Genomic DNA, 20,528 nt, shown 5'->3' with positions numbered 1-20,528 from the left:
TAGATTTCACTGCCAACTTGAAGGAAATGAATGATTGTAATCTTGGATTTCATAATCAGCTCTTAGAGCCAGGACATAGCGCTGAGATCAGGCCCATGTACATTATTATATAATTACAGTAAATAACAAAATAACATAATTAATCTGAACTACTTCTCTAAATTAAAATGTCTTGGGGGGAAACATACATATACACAAAATGAGGCAACATGTATAAGCATATGCAAGAAATTTTAGTTATTATTATTTTTTAATTAAAAGTATCAAACATTGAGCCAGTGATAGAAGCTGAGCCACAGCTTTGGAATTTGTGACAAATTCTCTTGATTTGCACTTTTCTGCTTTATTTTTAAAAATAATTTATAAAGATTCACTTATTTAGATTCACTTATTTTAGTTTATGTGCCTAAGTATCTTGCCTCCATGTGCATCTATGCACCACCTATGTGTCAGGCATCCACAGAGGCCAGAAGAGGGCATCAGATCTCCTGAACCTAGAGTTGTCACAACTGTGACAGACATTTGTGAGTCACCATGGGGATGCTGGGAATTGAACCTGGATCCTAAGAAGAACAGCTAACACTCTCAACTACTGAGCCATCTTTCCAGCCCCTGGTTTCCTTTTTTTGAAAATAAAAAAGGTCTTGCTATCTAGTTCAGTTTAGCCTCAACTTTGTGATCCCCCTGCCTCAGCTTCTCCAGGGTTTGGATTATTGGCAAGCATCAACACACCAGGAGAATCTGTTCTCATGTTATAGAGGGTTCTCATCTAGCTGTCCTGTGTAGTCACTAAAATTGAAAGAATGTTCCTATTTGATTCAAAGTCAATTTCAAAGCCAATTATTATAACTATTTATTATAGCTCCTTGGTCCTAGGGGCTGTGGCTTTACGCATCTTATCTCCCAACACCTGTGCTCTCCACCTGAAGAGCAGTAAGTGTTTAGTACACAGATCACAAGCAAGAATGGCAGGAGGCAATGCCCTCTGCCAGAGCAATTCTTCCACAGAACAGAGCTTCTGTTTCCAAAATATCTACCTCGACCAAAAGGGACAGAGGTGTCACAGGGTATCTGAGATAATTTCACATGTCCAGATCAGCTAAGTAAAATGATCATTTCATTTCCTATCACTTAGGTGCACGAGACGACAATTATATACCAAGATACATACATAAATACGGTGGTTTTAATTCGAGTTGACAAATACTGACCTTAAGGTTGGACAAGCAGTTGTTGAGGAAAACATGCCACCTGTTGAGGAACAGCTGCTTCTGACTGACACAGAGGAGACAGGTCACCAGTGGGTATAAGGCCTGAGGAGACAGGAGCGGAGGCTGCAGGGTGACTGGCAGCTCAACAGACCAGGAAACACACATTCACTGCGCCCAAAGCTTCAGCACGTCCTCTGTGGCCACGTGGCCTCACATAAATGCAATGCACGCTGTACAAACACAAGAACTCATGGGCCCTTCCTGATGATGACTGCATAGAATCATCTAGAACTCTGGCTAGTATTATACATACAGTAAGATGTCTGTTTCAGGTCCAATGATACAGAAAGCTGATTGACTAACTTCGTTTTCACTTACAAACTCTCAAAGCAAACTTAGAAGTTTAGATTATGCTCTCAACCACCACAGAAATAAAACCACTATTATGCCAGTTTTTTTTTTTTCCTGTCAATTTAACACAAACTAGAGTCACTTGGGAAGAGGAAGCTAACCGAGGAACTGCCTCCATCAGACTGGTCTGTGGGTGTGTTCATGGGACATTGTCTTGATCATTAATTAACACAGCCCACTGTGGGCGATGCCATCCCTAGACAGATGGGTCCTGGGCTATATAAAAAAAGCAGTTGCGTGAGCAAGCTCGGGGGAGCAAGTCAGTAAGCAGCATTCCTCCATGGTCTCTGCCTCAGTTAATGCCTCCAGAGCCTGCCTTGACTTCTCTCCATAATGGATTATAACTTGTAAGCTAAATAAATGGTTCTTTCTCCTCTTCTGCTCTTGGTGAGTGTTTTACCACAGGAACAGAGAAGCTAGGACAGCCATGAGGGCACACTCAGTTTGAAAATGTTATTGGCCTTCTCACTCAAAAATACCTAGTAGTCTGTCTTTGTCTTAGCAGCAGGTGTGTGTGTGTGTGTGTGTGTGTGTGTGTACATTTATATGCAGAAGAAAGTAAATATATTTATATATATTTACCTTTTCCTGAAATCTTCCTGTAATTAAGGGGGATTCCAGAAAGAGCGCTTATGGTCCTGCTATAAACACTACCAAGACAAATGTAAGCGCGGCAGGAATTTGTTCATGACAGAATAAACAGAGGTGCTACTGTGCTTTTCCTGTCTAACTAGGCCCCTCTGCCACAGCAACTGGAAAGACGGCAAAGATAGCAACAGGCAGCCATCCAAAGAACACGAACACACAGCTCACCATCATTTTCCTTAGCCAGGTAGCACACACCTCGAGGGCTAGGGGAGATTTAAAGGGAAACACACCTATTCCCTTGAACTAGAAAAAAACAATGACTGATGGATGAGCTCCTGTGGTCCACACTTCAAATTCAGCATCGTTCTTGACATGAACTTAGTCTTAGAGGATTCTGAAGTACTCTGCCCACTCACGGCATCTCTGATGCTAGCCAATAAATGCAAGCGATTTGATCATAGGGTATAGGCAAATGAGCAAAGTTGGCACTACTACCAGCTGAACAACCGGGTGCTGGCTCAGACCCTGACAGGAATGCTCAGGCCTTGGAGACTAACATAGGCCAGGTCTGTAGCTGGCTACTGAACTATCGACTCCATTACATTCTCATGACTATAGCTGGCACACTACTGCCAATTTATCAACCAGATGTTCATTCACCAAGCAGCAACTTGAAAGACTTTAGATTGCCTTCTCAAGAATTAAATACCAGCCTCCAGAGACTCCTGCCTGTGGGTCATCTCTTGCTCCTTCTGAGCTCAGTTTTGATTCTGAGCATCAAGATAGGAATTAGCCAGCACAGGCTCATTCCTGGGACAGAGTCGAGAAACCGTTATTATAAACTTTAGCCTTTAGATTTGAAAAACTTCTCAGAAATTCAAACAGAAACTCAGTTTAGCCAATCTCTAAATAAACAGCTGAATCCACTAGAGTAGAAAATTCCTCTGAGGGGGTGTGGGATAATCTCCATTTATCACAGTTATTCATGGGCCTGTGCTAAACACAAGCTCTGAGGTAGGTGAGGCTGAGACAATTCTCCCATGTGTGGATACTTCTCATTCTCAAGTCGGCTTCTCCCGAGGTGCTCCAGGCTCTCCACTTAGGACAGCAATCAGCTTCTCCCACAGTTACTAACCAAGGAATGCTTTTTCCGAGAGGAGAGTTCCAACGTCGTGTCATACAGGCTCTCCACAAAGTTCCTGAGGCAGGGGACGTTGACTTCATTTTTGACAGCCTACAGTAGAGAGAGACTTGTGAGAATATTCCAGTCAGGAAACTGTTGGGTGTGCCGTCCAGGTTGAAGAAGTTGTTAGAAACAAAAATACAACTCACAGCAGCCACCGGGACAAGGATTTCTACAAAGAGCCCAGCCAAGGCGTGCTTGATGTCTTTGTCTTTGACCTCCAGAAAGTAATGCGCACATTCCTAGAAAGCAGAACGAGAGAGCTCAGGGAGGAAACAGACATTGAAATACATGTGAGCATGCACTTAAATAAACCCAATTATACTGTACACAGACACAGCACATTCTGAGATCTATTAAAAGCCACGATCTTCAAGGATTCATGTGGGGGGGGTCTAACTGCTTGAGAGAATCAGAGGCCCTTTCCAAGACTTGTTTGCTTTTTGTCCTGAAATGACTAACAGTCATACCCAGGTTCAAGTCATGTGTTGGTTGGTTCAGTCATTCATACATTCATTCATTCATTCTGATCACATTTCTATGGCTTCCTTCACCCTCTGTGGGGTCCTGGGCCACTGATCGGGCCAATCAGAAATCCCTAAAGACAGCAGTAAACTCCTGTCAGGTCTAACTTCAGGACAGCCTTTTTCCCACAGAAGTGTTTATGCTCAGAGCCTGACATTCTAGGTGTGTTTATTTCACCCATCATTCCTTAAGCAAGTCTGGAAGGCTTCCCTTCAGGTAAGGAGGCCTCTGGAACACTTAACCACTCTCTCTGCCTACAAAGCTACTGCCTGCTCGAAAGTGTCGTTTTGGTTGCCTGGAGACTAGTTCTGGAGAAAGGTTGGCCTTACATTAGTGACTTCCAGGTGCTGTCTTCAATTATGCTGTTTATGTCTACATCAACTCTTACCCTTCCATTTTCAAGCACTATTAGCAATACTAGCAAAAAGAAAAAAAAATTCCTAAGGTCTTCAGTGTATCATTGTACCAAATCTCATCCTAGGCTGAATGACCCGAGCCTATGAAGTCCCTGAGACCAACTGGCTATAGAATGGAGCCTCTGGCTCTCAGGATCCTGGCCCCCTTTCCTGCGTTATTCTGCACAGGTAGGTAAGTCATTTCCCAAGTGGACATTCACACACATAGATATGTGTATTATTTTTGGATTTGATTTTTTTCCTCCCCCAAGACAGGTTTAGCCCTGGCTGTCCTGGAACTTGCTCTGGAGACCAGGCTGAACTCAGAGGTTCATCCACCTCTGCCTCCCAAGTGCTGGGCCTAAGAGTGTGCACCTGCAGCCTGGTGGATACGTGCATTGTTAACTCAGAGTGGAGTAAGATAATAGTTGACAGGCACCTGAGAGCTGCTCCCTAAGGCTAGTGACATCACCATTTACAGTCAAGGCAACAGAGGCTGGAGTCAGGGAGGTGCTAAAGGAATTCAACCCCAGAAAGATTGAGGCACCACCCCCGCCCCCCGCCCCATGGATCAGCTTTACTGAGATTTGTTTCACGCACCCATGCAACTCCCTTCTTTAAAGTGTTTACTTCCTAGTCTTATTCTATGGTTACAGTTGCGCTCCCATTCTATGACCAACCTCCAGCTTTTTAGTGACACATCTCACTCCTCCTCCCCCGCCCTGGGAACTCTGACAGTTTGGCAGTCTCTCTCAATCTCAGTATCCACTCTGGTCCTCAACCTAGGCAACAGGGTTACTCTAGGATACATTCTTTTTTTTTTTTCGAGACAGGGTTTCTCTGTGTAGCCCTGGCTGTCCTGGCACTCACTTTGTAGACCAGGCTGGCCTCGAACTCAGAAANCCGCCTGCCTCTGCCTCCCGAGTGCTGGGATTAAAGGCGTGTGCCACCACGCCCGGCCTCTAGGATACATTCTGTTGCAGATTTGCTCACTGTGAACACTACATGAAAGGGATTCGGATCTCTTGGCAGCCTTTTGTCTCTAGTGATGAACCAGCCGGTCTCTTTCTTGGCCATGAATGGCTTCTTACATAATGACATGGGTTCATCCTACTTATGATTAAATCTGTTTCTCAAGGATTGGGCTATATCCACCTGTAACCTTAACTACAAACGGTCTGCACTGCCTGTTTGAGGAAACAGTAACCATATCTTTGTTTCAAAAGGTTACTATAACCATCTTGCAACCCTATCTTTGTTATGACTACCTGTGGCAACCACCTTGCCATCATGTCTTCCTTTCAGGAGAGCCTTACAGCTAACTTGTTTTGCTCCTGTAGCCCTTGCCCATCAAATCCCCCATTTGGAAGACCCTTAACCCTGAGCTATAAAAATCTTGTCTTCCTCATGTTCAATGCCGACCTCTTGAATCCCACCTCAGGGCAAGGCAGCCTGGGTACACAAAAGGCTTGCTTTAAGTAATTGCTTGTTTTAATTAATGTGGCCACAATGATTTGGGTCAGCGGTTTTCCCCTCCCATCTTTAGGATTAACACTAGCTTCTTTTATTTGGCATGATGTTTTAAGAGTTATCTATTTTGCAACAGATAGCTGGAACTCATTAAGTGAAATTACTACCATGTTGCATGGAAATACCATTTTTTAAAATCCATTTACAAGTTGAGAGATATTTAAACTTCTTTCAACTTTCGGCTACTATTAAAAATACTTCAAGCCTTTGTGTGGACTGTATTTTCACTTGCTTTGGTGTAAGAAGAGGAGTGGGTCTACTAGAACAATTGGTAATTTCAGGTTTAGCCATTGGAGTGTAATAAATATTCTCTTTTCTATTCTACACTATGAAACTCGTGTTTGCAACAAATTAACATCTCCATCTTGTATGCAAATGCTTCAATACCCACCCCCTCCCCCCATAAACCTTTGTTTACCCACAGGTCCTGCCATACTCTCAGAATGTAAAGGATTGAAGCGGCTGCCCTCTTCCCTCTTCATTTCCTTTGCTGAGTCTTTTAAAACTGTCTAAAAAGACTGTGATGTCAGACCCCAGCCACTGGAGAAAAGACCGAACCACCGTCTGTGTTAGAATAAAAGCCCAGTGCACTTCCTGTCAGTGTGCTTGCTCTTTGGAGCACACCCTCTTGATCAAGTTCTGGACGTGTCTACTGAAGTGGTGGTCTCTTGCAACCCTGAACTTATTTCTGACAGGAAGGCCGGCTGTACTGTGTTCCAACACACTACTTGCTACCCACACTGGCAGTGCGGAAGTCCAGCTTCTCCCTGTCCTCACCCACAGCTGTAGTCCCTTTCTGACTGTGGCCATTGGAATTACGAAGCCATACAGCCTGTATTCCTAGTTCATACTTCTCAACTCTTGAGTAGGATCAAGACCAACCTCAGTTACAGCAGCATTAGAGAAATCCCTTCAGACAGCAATTTCCCTTCAACTCAGTGGAGGCTGAGATCTCAGAGGTCGGTGATGTTAAAACGCCCTTCCATAGTACAGAGCAGACAGATATCTCCCTTTATGGAAGTTCTTATGCTTGTGAATGCCACAATGGCCCACCCTGAGCTGCTGCTGCCTCAATGGCCACTATCAGCTAAGATTTAATCACAAAGTGATATGTGTGTGTGTGTGTGTGCGTATCCATGTGTATGTATATGTATAGTTAAGTTGCAGACACTCTTTGACTTAATGGCCCCAATAAATTCAATCTAAGTAGAAAGTGTCACAAAGGGAACTCTCATTTATGACCCCCAACTTTCCACAACGGCAGGGCACGGAAGAGTCCCTGGTCTCCTTGCTGGCTGTATGGCTGGCCCGGAAGTTACCATTACTGACATGGCCCAGTATCTTAAGCAGCTTAGACTACATCATGCCGGCACAAGACTCAAATACAAAATGTGAGCTGGGGGTCTCACACAGGAGGGTTGCAAGTTTGAGACAAACTTGGTCAACCACGAGAGATGCAGTTACACAATAAAAACTTTATAAAAAGTGTTGGAGCCGGGCGTGGTGGCGTACACCTTTAATCCTAGCACTCGGGAGGCAGAGGCAGACAGATTTCTGAGTTCGAGGCCAGCCTGGTCTACAAAGTGAGTTCCAGGACAGCCAGGGCTATACAGAGAAACCCTGTCTCGAAAAAAACCAAAAAAAAAAAAAAAAAAGNGTTGGGGNGGGGCTGGAGAGATGGCNCNGNNGTTAAGAGNNCTGACTGCTCTTCCAGAGGTCCTGAGTTCANTTCCCAGCAACCCCATGGTAGCTCACAACCATTTGTAATGGGATCCGATGCCCTCTTCTGGTGTGTCTTAAGACAGCTACAGTGTACTAAATCTTTTTTTTTTTTAAGTGTTGGTAGAGTTTTTTTTTTTAGTGTGAACGAGGCTCTAGATCCAACCCTTGGTACTGTGAACATCTTCTATAATGTGAAATAAGCTTTCTATTGAGTGTGTGTTGTGCCACAGCTTTGAAAAGTCTGAGCGCTGGCTGCTGACCCTTCCCATGTTGGGCACTGCCTGTGTGGGTTTTCTACATTCTAGCTGCAGTCTTCTGCTGGAAGGAATGTCATGAGAGAAACATGTGTGACTCCCATGCGGGTGCTTCACCTGCATGAACTGAAGGGATGCCTCGAAGTCCTCCACGGGGTACATCTTAATTCGGAAGAATTTCATCCCCATTATCAAGCTGATGATGCTTTGTACCACATAGGGGCTCTGCTCTTTGTGCCGTAGCTCCTTCAGCTCTGCCATGAACTTCTTCTTGACAGCAGGGAACCTGAGAAAACATAAAAGACTTACTGAGTAAAAACAGGTAAGAAAGTCACTATCATGAGGGTGTTCAGCATCTAAAGGTGGCTGGGCACAGTGACGGTGAAATACAATGGCTGTTGGATCACGAGGACTCAACCCCCGGCTTCTGATGGAGTCCAGCTGGCCCCTTTCCCTCCTTTGTTTAATGGGATGCTCACTATCTTTTTCAGACTGAGCTACGTTTCTGTTTAGATCCTCTCATGATGGTTTAGATCTTAACCTGAGCATGCCAAACAGACAAACACACACCCGTCCATTTTCTCAGGCCACCAAAATACTTGCAGGTCCCTAGGGCCCAGAGTGTCTGACAGCGAGCATCTGGGTGCAGCTCATGGGGTCAGCTATTTCTGACAGTGACCACAAATAATTTTTGGATCTGTATCTCAAATAATGACTAAAATACCCTAATTTCCATTGCTGAAGTTTTCTGTTGTTCTTGTATAATTTTAGGTTAATGATTATGGAAAAATATATATTTTTAAGTGGAAGGAAAAGTCCAGTAATGGGAAAATTGAAATTATATCTGAGAGAAGAAGGTGAAGGGCTGGCACATGCCTGAGACGGCAGAGGGAGAGGGAGAGGCAGAGGCAGAGGCAGAGGGAGAGGAGGCAGAGGCAGAGGGAGAGGAGGCAGAGGCAGAGGCAGAGGCAGAGGCAGAGGCAGAGGAGAGGGACCATTAGCTTGAGTCTAGCTTGGGCTACATATAAAACTAGTTCAAAGAAGAAGCTACTGGGGATGCAACTCAGTCAAACAGCACTGGCTCAGCATGGCAAAGTCCGGCTCCCTGGTACCACAGCAACAACAACAATAATAAATAAATAAATAAGAACGACCTATCTACTATGTGTAGTACGGGCGTCTAGAGTTTGAACTGGTGATTGAACACAGATACAAAAGCTACAGTGCCTACTTTCAACTTCTCTGTATTGTTGAAAAAGCAGACTAATACCAACTACACCTGTAACATCATTTTTTGAAATTTCAATCAAGGATATAAAGCTAATTGCTTGGGCCAGGTATGGTTGTACATGATTTTAATTCCAGCACTTGGGAGGCAGAGGCAGGTTGATGGCTAGTCTGGTCTACATAGTGACTCCTGGGCAGCTGGGGCTACACAGAGAGTCTCTGTCTCAAACAAACATACAAACAAAAAAGCCCTAAAGCTAATTGCTTTTCTAGTTCTAACTCTGTCGTAGATTTTCAGGTTTTGGTGGTAAATAAGTGCAGAAAACATATCTGGAAATATAAGATCCAATGCAAAGTTCCGTAGGGCCACATCGTAAGGAGTTTATTGAGATGCAAAGACTCTGAGTATGGTTAATGTTGGCCCATGGAGTTTTTTATTTGGGGGTTCTTTATAATAAGGTTTTAGTAAATAATAATAAATGATTCAATCTCAAGGCTGGGAGTGTAAAGAGTTGGCTTGATGCTGCTTGTATCCTAATGCTAACGTTGGGCCCCAAGACTGGTGCCCCAGAGATAAGAGAGTCCGCACAGTAAGACACTAAGTGGCCCTGACCCCAAGTTATTTCTGATTGGTAAATAAAGATGCCAACAGCTAATAGCCGGGCAGAAGAGACATAGGTGGGGTTTAGGTTTCATGGGCTTGGGGGCCAGAGAGGGAACACGAGGAAGAAGAAGGTGCAGGAGAAGGAGAATCCACCATGGGTTAGGAATAAAGAAAACATGGTGCTGAGGGCTGGCCAATTGGAGTTAAGAGCAGCCCAGATGAAACATAGTGAGTAATGACTTGGGGTTATCGATAGGGCAGTAGAGTCTAACAGCATGGAGGTAGGTATCAGGCCAGCTCTTGTGCTGCTTAAGGATTATTGTAACTATAAAGGCTGTGTGTGGTTTTTATCCAGGGACTAAATGATCAAAAGCGGGGTAGGAACCCTGGGTCGGAACTAACAATTTCCATAATATAGGAGGCGAGGGAATATAGCAAACTGAACTTAGGAAGGGCAACTGTGATCATGAAAGCTGAATGGGAACTACCCAGATCTGAGGAGTCCAGAGCAACTGTTGCCCTTGAGGTAGAAATCACAGGACAAGTGACAGGACACAGAGGAGGGTGCAGGGACACTCTGCTTGCAGACATAGGATGGGCCTGTACCCCTAGTCACGGCTTACTAAACCTTACATTTTATAGGGTTTCTGATGTGTGCTGCATTCTTTTTAGAAAGACAGCTGAGCAGAGGTGTTAATGTGCGCACGGAAATGTAAATGCATTTGGGTGAGGTATTCTCCAGCGGGCTGGTGACTCGCTAAGGGCTCACTCCTGATTGCAGTGGCATTTCCCACTTCCTGGACAACATTTCAAACTGGCCCATCTTTCTGTCTCTAACATTTCCTGAATACTTGGGAAATAAGGGAGGAAATATTGGTTGTATATCATTTTATATAAATTAACACAGGGATTGTAAAGTTGTGGTTTTGCCTTTCAGATGAAGATACTCGTAAAGATTAAAATGTAAATTGTATTACATTTAGAAAGCTCAATTTGGTGTCAGGTAACGCTCATTTGAGTGGAAACTGAGAATTGTACTCCTGAACGTTTTAAAATTAAATCCTAAATTCCAATGATACCATTCTTTTCTATTTCATATGTGTGCAGTACACTACATATAAATATATATACCACACACACACATATATGTTAAGATGGCAAAGATGACCATAGAGACAACAGATATCTAGGAGGCACTTCAACCACACACAGTAGCTCTTTAATCCTCAGGGCAGTCCCATGAAGGGGCATCCTTCTCAAACATCAAGGCTTCAAAACCTAATAAAACCGGACAGCTGATCAATGATGGAGCTGATGTCTGAAGGCCATGGCTGACTCAGACTTTCATCCTCTTAATCCTATGAGACACACTAAGGCTGAATCCAGGATTGTTTAAATATGTTTGTTCCCTATGTGGGCAAGGTCTGAAAACTCACTGAAAAGATATCTTCTAGCCCCTGCCTAGATTTACTATTTGGGTTGCTAATGCCTCTCCCTCGTACCCCCGAGACATACACAGAGTGAATGTGACTATTCTAGGAAATGGCCCTTGAAGAAGTATGGGAAGACGGGTTGTCTGGCATGGGCCCTCACTCAATATGCCTGGGGATGTTTTAAAGACAAGATAATTGGAACACAGCACAGACAGGTAAAGCTACAATGAAGGGCTACTTCTCCACAGGGGAATCAGCCCTGCTAGCACCTTGAACTTGATGCCTGGACCTCTGAAGAAATAAATGTCTGTCAGTAAAGCTTTCTCAGGTCTGTTGCCTTTGTTACAGCATCCTGACCTATCAAGTGGGCAACTGCCTCACCAGCTAATGCCTACAGCTTGAAAGGGAACTGACCCGACAGACCAAGTCACTTTCCTCAACGACTAAAACAAACATCACGTGGATGAACATACAGTTATCTGTGTGGCATCCTGGCCTGTGGTACAGGTCATTAAGCCCCAGCGACTCGGGAAACTGAGGCAGAATTGGGAGGTTTAAGGCTTGCAGTCTGCCAGGGATACCGAGAGTTCCAGGCCAGCCTGGGAAACCTAGAGTGATCCTGTGTCAAAAGAAATAGCCTGTAAGGAAACATAACAAGAAGATGGATGGGATATGCATCTGCAAAACAGTGTTTCTCAGCATGCTTAAGGACCTAGGTCCAAAGGTGGTCACTGGTCTAACATATGAAAGATCCTGGGGTCAATTTCCACTCCCAAAGGAAAAGAAGCAAGGAAGCAAGCAAGGAAGGAAACAAGGAAGGAAGCAAGCAAAGGAGGTAGGAAAGAGAAAGAGGAAGAGAAACAGGGGCTAGGGAGGGCAGGCAGAAAGATTCTTAACTTGAATGTGTTACAGTTCTCTCCTTTAATGCTTATTGTCTGACACCTCTGAGCTAGGTGCAGGCTCCACAAGAGCAGGCACACAGTAGGTACTCAGTAGCGATGCTGAGCACATTAATTGCTTAGGAGTGGGAAGTCCTGATGTGGAGGTGGTTACGCAGAAGCCCCACACACCCTTGTGCACCCACTCGGAGGACAGCACTGAGAAGCGTCTCAGAGTGAACACGGTCAGAATGTGTAATTAATATCAATTCATTTCTCCCGTTGAATACAGGCACTTCTCATAGAAAAGGCCTGCAGTTAAACATCTATTCTTTTACTCTTAATGCACAGCTAACAAGGAGAGGTAGAAAAAGGTAGGCTGCTTATGTAACTCAGTACGTCAATACAATGAGGCAGTGGCTAAAATTTTACTTTTTCATTTAAAAATAGATGCAACTATTTTTTTTAACTGTGAAAAGTTCCACATGACACAAACATGTTATTTTAGGATACAACCAACCTGCAGATCTATTTCCAGTTAAAGTCTAATTTCTTTTATAATGGTCTCCTTTTTTGTTTTTTTTTTTTTTTAGAGAAAGAAGATTATCTATGGCTTTTCCTCTAATATTTCATTTGGTGCTATATTTAGCATATACAATAATTAAACAATGACTGAATTTGTGGTATTCTATGAAACTCACATAAAGGGGCCTGCAGAAATTACTTAGTGGTTAGGAGCACCGGCTGTTCTTACAGAGAACCTGGGTTCAATTCCTAGCACCCACAGCCACCTGTAACTTCAGTTTTAGGGGATTTGGCACCCTCTTCTGGCCTCCTCATGTACTGCACACACATGGAGCACACACACACACACGAGGGCAAAACATCCATACACATTAGGAAAAAAAGAAAGAAAAGAAAAACATGAATAAAGATGAGAAACCAACCAATCAACAACCAACCAACAGCCTAACCTTGAATGATAGCAATTAAGGAATTTGCTAATGAAATGAACGTCTTATAATTTGAGGTATTTCTTTTTTTTAAAAAAGATTTATTTATTTATCTTATATATATGAATACATTCCAGATACAGCAGAAGAGGGCATCAGATCCCATTACAAATGGCTGTGAGCCACCATGTGGTTGCTGGGAATTGAACTCAGGACCTCTGAAGAGCAGCTAGTGCTCTTAACCTCTGAGCCATCCCTCCAGCCCAAGAGGTATTGCTTTTCTTTTCTTTTCTTTTCTTTTCTTTTCTTTTCTTTCCTTTTTTCTCTTCTCTCTTTTTATTTTCTTCTCTTCTCTCTCTCTCTCTCTCTCTCTCTCTCTCTCTCTCCCTCCCTCCCTCCCTTCGTGACTCCCTCCCTCCTTTTCTTTTGGCTTTTTGAGACAGGGTTTCTCTGTGTCAGGCAGCAATCCTTCTGCTCCAGTAACCTGAGATTTGGGGTGATGGCTTGAGCTAACACACTTGGCATGACATTGTTTCTCAACTTGTTTGGAGCCTGCCTAGCTAAGGACCGCCATTTGACAATATGCAGTAGTATGCATTATTCATAAAAACTAAGAGAAGTACAAACATTTATTTTTTGTTATTTTAACATACCAAACTTTCCATGTGATAACATGAGAGAACTTTACTAGTATAATTACAAATATACTGAGATTTCTCATAGTCTGATGAGTCAGCAAATATACATATTGATCTCTTCTTTTCAAGATCATTTCTAAGTATGCATGAACTAAGGACCAGATAATTGCAGCTTTATTCAGTTTAATGCAAAAATATTCACTACTCAATTAAATGAAACTATTTCTAAAATACATCATTCCTCCTTTCCCTAGTGACTCAGGAACCACAAGATCATAATAGATTTTTTTTTTTTTTAAGTATATTTGAGACCCAAGCACAATGGCCTGCAGTGCCTGAGGTAGCCAGGAGAGGGCGTAAGATCCCCTGGAACTGGAGTTACAAGTGGTTGTGAGCTACCTTGTGCTGGGAACTGAACTCAGCTTCTCTGTACCTCTGACCAGCTCTCCAGCCCCTGTCATTTAGTGTAGCCTTCATCTGGTGCTCCTCTGTGACTTTCTGTCATTCACCTTGATATTTCTCCCTGATGTCAGTACCTTGCCCTCCAGACAGTCCCACTTCCATTTTCTAATGTTGAGGTTTTCCTGTGTGAGAAAGCAGACAACTCCTTTGCTGAAAAGATGGATCAGAGAGAAGGAAAACTCAACGCAAGCCATGTTGGGGGGTGACTCTACTTTCTATGGTCTTATGGTTTTACCTGGCTTAGGTGAAGTTGCTGTATTAGGAAAACGCTCCCTCTTCCTCTCCCTCCCACCCCCACCCCCCGACTGCACTTCACAGGGACTGGGGCATCATTCGCCATAAGCTGTTTCCTTGGCCTGAATTCCCACCATGTCCTTAGTTCCTTGTACCTGATCTAGCCATTCAGGCTCTTGACTGGATTGCCTTTGGGTTGAATGGAATGAAGCCTGGCAGGTAGGGTGTGACCCTGTCTGGAATGAGTTTATCAGTGCTCACAGTCTAACATGGCACTGTTCTAGCCTGCTAAGTATCACAGGGCCAGATAAATTTAGCAAGGAGAATTTCCCCCCTGACTTGTTTCCATGACAATGTCTGGGACATTTTTAGCTCAGTTGAATTAAGCAAGGTCTGTAGTGAAAGGGACATTGTAGAATGGAATTTTCCCACTTACGAGTGAGAGCCTGTAAGTAACTATCTGGTCCTGGCGGATTGAAAAACAAAACAAAACTAAACTAAAAGATGTCTTTGGAATATTTGAGAAGAGAGAAAGTAATTTGGTCACACACATTTTCTTTTTTCTTTCTTAGAAACAGTGGCCTGAAATGAAGGGATATGGTAGGATCTGGCCCAACTGCCAAGATGGAAGAGGCAGTTTGGACCTGTTTTGAGGGAGGTTCTAGTTGGCTTCACACTCTGCACATGCACACACTCTAACATATAAGTTAGAGGCTTCTGTAAGTTAGAGGCTTCTGTAAGTTAGAGGCTCAAGGGCGCCGGCGCTCACTCACTTGGCTTGGGCCAGCACTCCGATGACCTCAGCATACAGATCAGCCACAATGTGCATATTGCCAGTGTTGGGACCCAGGTACCTGAGTGGGACAGAAGCAGACAAGTTAGGGGTCTGGTGCCCGGAAAAGATCAATGAACTAAACTAGAAGTTAGCGTTCAATGTTGTCAATATTCTAAGGAGGAAAATCGCCTTACCCTTCTTTGTATTTAAAGTGCTTGAAAGCCAAGTTAATAATATCGTGTATTAAGCTGTCAATTACAGGATGAAGGGGTATCTGGAAAAAAAAAGATGACATTGAATTTGGAGGAGATTATTAAACAGCCTGTCTATAACAGTCACTCCAACAATGACACATGACCTATTGTAATCAATAAACAGGGTCCACATTGCCCAGTAATTCATAAGCCATACATTCAGACTTTTAAAACGTAGTCAGTCTTACAAAGTGTAAATAGAAAGTGATAGTAAATGAATCACTCACCTGTTTCAAGACTTCTATTAACACTAAAGAAAAGATGAAATCAATGGCAAGGTCCCGTCTCTCCATTAAATAGTCTCGCTGCTGTTCATCACTGTGAAGGTTAAAACAAAGGTACTTTTAGGGTGAAGTGGACCATCTCATCAGAAGACTGCTCCCAGCCCCCACCCTGGACCACCCTGCTCTGACAAGATCATGTGTTACCCTGGACCACCGTGCCATGACCAGATCATGTGTTACCGCACAGGAAGGTTGCTGCTTTCATTATGGCTCAATGGGCAAATACTGCCAGAATATTTGACTTTTAAAAAATGCCAACCATATAGCCATCTGTGGGTGCAGAACCTCATTCTGTGAACTTTCCTATAGTCCCCCTGCAGCCCAGGAATGCGACTGTTGATAAAATAAGATTCATATGTGAGACAGAGCTTCCAGGGTGGGGGTGTGTGTTCAAAGGGTCTTGGGACTTAAGGTAGCGATGTAATTAACAGATTTCACAAGGGATCCTGGGTAACGAGAAGGTGGAAGCATCGACAGAGGAAGTGATATGACAGGAATGGAAGGAAGGAAGGAAGGAAGGAAGGAAGGAAGGAAGGAAGGAAGGAAGGAAGGAAGGGTAAAGTGGAGTAAAGGCATGCCAAAGGAAATGTGCATCTCCATGCCTGCTTTCTGCTGGGTACTGACCTTGACCCTCAGTGGGTGCGATGGCCGTGGTGTGGAAATGTCCTGACTTAAATTATGCCTCTTCTACCTTTCCTAATGATGAGAGCGAAATGCTAATGATACAGATTGAGTGTCTCTTCTCTGAAATGCTGGGGGCCAGCGTGCCGGATGTCTTTTCACTTTGGAGTATTTGTGCACGTAACATCTTGGGGATGAGATCCAAATCTAAGCACGAAATTCCTTATGTCTCGTGAATACTTTCTGATGGTGATTAGCATGGGTCGAGCATACTGCTCGCTGTGTCACCTGCATCTGTGGTGTGAGATCAGCCGTGGGGTCATCTACTTTTGACCTTCCTGTCACATCAGACGTTGATTTATTTATTTATTTTGGAGCATTTCAGTTTGGGGATTTTTTTTTTCAAGAGAGATGGTCAACTTTATTTGAATGAAGGTTTGAAGTGGTCAGGCATCTATAGTACTTAGTGTAATCTCCTAAACATATAGAGGGTCCATACTTGTTGAGACTAACAGGATACACACTCTCTTGGAAGGTATTTTCAGAATAAGCCAAAGGAATTTAAAGCATGAAATGCTTTTGTTTTGTGTCTAGGAATGAGGAGTAAGAGGAAAACAAGATGGGATTTCAGACACGTACACGTACATGTACACAGATATACACATGCATACATACACATGCACACACACACACACACACACACACACACACACACACACACCAAGGCACAGCCCATGCACGCACACACGAACTTCTGGAAGTCCCTGTTATTGTATGAAGTCACATCCGGTAGGTTGGTGAGGTTAAGAAGGGAAGCTTTGGTTTTGCTTTTCCAAGGGAAATCATGTCAGATCATTTCTGAGCAGCAAGGCAGGAGGAAGAGTGTAAACAAATCCATCCAAGGTCATTTGAGACCCACCTGAGCTCGGTGCTAGAAAATGAACAAATCTGTATTCAAAAAGAGAGCCTTCCCAGTCGAGACTCCAGCACGCACCTCACGAGACAGAAAAAGGAGGTTTGAAGCAAGAGCATGAAGGCTCTCAAGACAGCAGCAGTAGCGCCGCTTGGTAAAGGTCCTTTAAAGCAGCCAGAGAAGGCGACACCCCAAGCTCCATTCCTGGAACCCGAGGTGGAGGTGACTCCCCAAAGCTGACCTGTGGCCTCTGAGTAAGACAGTTTACACATACACGCATGCTGGACCACCTCCCTCGCCCCCTCGCCTCTACCCAGTGATGATGATGATGATAATAATAATAATAATAATAATAATAATAAAACTTAGAACTGTTTCCCAAAGTGCCCAGAGAACCGTGAGAAAGGGGTAATTTCTGGCTGGGAAAAATCAAAAAATAAAATTAAACATTTTAAACCCTAATTTTATTTAATATGGCAAATTATAACTTCAGATAAAAGATACATACTTGCCGGGCATGGTGGCGCATGCCTTCAATCTCAGTACTTGGGAGGCAGAGGCAGGCGGATTTCTGAGGTCAGCTTGGTCTACAGAGTGAGTTCCAGGACAGCCAGGGCTACACAGAGAAACCCTGTCTCAAAACAACAACAACAAAAAGGTACATACTTTTCCAATAGTGATTCAATTTGACTGCCTAGTGGAGGTCCAAGTGACAGGAGCCAGAGGCATCTGACAAATACTTTTGACAGGGAAGATGCTGCTACTGTGATCCATGACCCGGGGACAATTCCTCCACTCGACAGTTTTCCCTCGCTTAGGCCTCTCCCTCAAGTTACCATTTCAGTCACAGCCTAGCTATGCCATACTCTTGGGACTCTTCAGACATAGATATTCATATTCTCATTCTCTCTCTCAGGGTTTCTCTGTGTAACCCTGGCTGTCAAGGAACTTGCTCTGTAGATCAGGCTGCCCCCCCCCCCCCCCCAGAAATCCACCCCCCCCCCCCCACCAAGTGCTGAGATTAAAGGCGTGCACCAAAGGTGCCTGGCTACATACTCTTATTTTAAATGTTGACATATAGCTAAAACACTACTGAGATAAATTCTACTGCTCTAATTCTGTGGACATTTGACCTCAAAACTGACCTGCAAAGGACCAACAGTGATTAAAAACCAAACTCAGAAACAAATAAACAAATCCAAATAAAAAACAATAACAAAACAGGAACAACAACAACAACAACCACCACAAACCAACAACAAACCTTGCATTTTCAATTCATCAAGAATCTAGTTTTAGTAACTGAATTCTGACAGGGCAAAGAAAAAAAAAAAGACCAAACTCATTTGGTTCAATTCTTACAAATGGCGGCTGGGTCCCTGTGGAGAGTTATTCCCAGGGGAGTCTCTTCTCCCACTCACGAGCCAATGTGTCTGATGGGAGGAAGTGATTGCACGAATTTACTGCAAACCATTTTCAGACATCCAGTGGAAAAAAATCTGCTGTCAAATTTGAATATATTAAAAAGTTATTCTTGAAGAGAGACTGCTAAAGGGGCTGGAGAGATAGCTCAGCAGTTAGGAGCACTGGCTGCTCTCGCAGAGGACCTGGGTTCCCAGCATCCACATGGTGGCTCACCACCACCTGTAAGTTCAGGTTCAGGGGATCTGTCGCCCTCTTCTGGCCTCCATGGGCACTGCATGCATGTGGTGCACATCCATACATTGCAGGCAAATACATACTTATATATACAAAGTAAAAATTAAAAAAAAAAAAAAAACTAAACAAAGGAAAAGATTAAAGGCAGACTGGTAATGGGAACGGGCTCTCTTTTTGGAGTCAAAAAACAACGGACTTAGGTAGTGGTGACTCTGTACAGCGTTGGGACTCTACTAAGATCAATGAACACATTGTTCAAAGCGACGTCTGTTATAGCATGTATACTGTGTCATCAGGTGTTTCCTGCAAGCCCACGTCTGTAATCCCAATACTTAGGAAGCAGGAAAAGGTCTACCAGGCACACCAGGCTACCCCGGCTAGAGAGTGAGGCTCTGGGTTTTTTGTTTGTTTGTTTGTTTGTTTTTGTTTTTGTTTCTAATTCCTTCAACTACAACGTACTCAGTGTGAAAAAGTTATCTATCACCTTCTCAAACAAAGTGATCGATATGATCGACTGTCGCAGAAACTCAAGCGTTTTAGAAAACTTACACACCCTAAAGAAATGTATTTGATAAAATTACAGGACTTAAATTTCAAAAAGAAAACTTTAAACATAGTATCAGGATTATCAAGAAAAACAAAGGCTAGGCCCCTGGAGAGCAGTGGCAGGTGTCTGATTTTTAGTAGCAAATTTCAGGTTACTCTGCTTAAAGGCATTTAGACAAAAAGTACAATCAATTCCTGTGGAGAAATAGAACTAGTTTCAAGGCAGCCTCTTTTTTTTTTCTTTTTCAAGATTGATCTTATATTTAATTACATGTATGTATGTATGTATTTATGTGTGTGCATCTGAGTGCAGGGACTCAAAGAGGTAAAGCGAAATCTGATACCCAAAGAGCCGGGACATAGGTGGCTATGAGATGCCTGATGTGGGTCTGGGGATGGAGCCCAGGTCCTCTGCAAGAGCAGTATTTAATTTCAAAGCTCAGCCATCCTTCCGGCGTTTCATTTTTTTAAAAGTCATATTAAGCCTTCTTCATATCCATAAGTTGTTTCTTTCTCTGCCTAGCTAGGTACCATACCTTCATTTCAAACTTCCGGACTTCAATGTTTTCCTAATATCTGGGGTCATGCACTAACTTGATCCCGTAAGAATGTAGTCAGCTGCCAAACGGCTCCTGCGGTAGTAAATTCCACTTCTCAAACCCACAGGGAAGACGGACCACAGAGTGCACATCTGGCAGCAGAAGTCACAGACATGAATTTAACCTCTACGTTTGAACCCTCTCTCTGAAATACAGAGAGATAGCCAGCCGCAAGACTCCCTGCCTGCAGCTGAGTGCCCTTCTACCATGGTTTGCTAAGCACTCCAGGTTACCTGGGTAACAGGCTAATATTAAAATATCTGATGGAGTTACTGGGCCTGCAGTGACCTGATCTTGAGTATAGACCTAGGGAGGGGAGACTATAGAGGAAAGAAGAAGCAATATGGTGACCTGGGGCCAGTATAGTCTGTGTTGACAGATATATAAATAAGGCCCCTTGTGTTTCCAAGAGGAGCCAGTCGCCAGGGACAGACAGGATGCTGCAAATGCCCTCTCTGCTGCAGACCAGGGAGCTCCATGGCATTTGCTGGGGCTCTTCCAGGAATGTCAGAGAGCCCAGGGTCTCACACAATTCTCATTTTGATGCATGAGGAAAGACAGGGGTAAGAGTGTAACAGGCATGAGAGAGAAAGAGAGGGAAAGAGAGAGAGAGAGAGGGAGAGAGAGAG

General features: G+C 43.7%; 1 protein-coding gene across 1 annotated transcript in view; it reads right to left on the bottom strand.

Annotated features, from left to right (window-relative positions):
* Positions 1-20,528, bottom strand: part of Fry (FRY microtubule binding protein) — a 233,684-nt gene that overhangs the window by 131,667 nt on the left and 81,489 nt on the right. Inside the window, exons 4-12 of the mRNA XM_029477821.1 lie at positions 19,895-19,991; positions 17,177-17,258; positions 15,505-15,595; positions 15,218-15,297; positions 15,022-15,102; positions 7,937-8,105; positions 3,543-3,635; positions 3,346-3,444; positions 1,212-1,313 (exon numbers count right to left, since the gene is read on the bottom strand). Of these exons, the coding sequence (XP_029333681.1) occupies positions 1,212-1,313; positions 3,346-3,444; positions 3,543-3,635; positions 7,937-8,105; positions 15,022-15,102; positions 15,218-15,297; positions 15,505-15,595; positions 17,177-17,258; positions 19,895-19,991 (894 nt within the window). The remainder of the gene's footprint in view (positions 1-1,211; positions 1,314-3,345; positions 3,445-3,542; positions 3,636-7,936; positions 8,106-15,021; positions 15,103-15,217; positions 15,298-15,504; positions 15,596-17,176; positions 17,259-19,894; positions 19,992-20,528) is intronic.

Source organism: Mus caroli, chromosome 5 (genome assembly GCF_900094665.2).
Source record: "Mus caroli chromosome 5, CAROLI_EIJ_v1.1, whole genome shotgun sequence".
Classification (NCBI taxonomy): Eukaryota; Metazoa; Chordata; class Mammalia; order Rodentia; family Muridae; genus Mus; species Mus caroli.
Note: the sequence above shows the minus strand (reverse complement) of the source record. Positions and strands in the feature narration are given on the sequence as shown.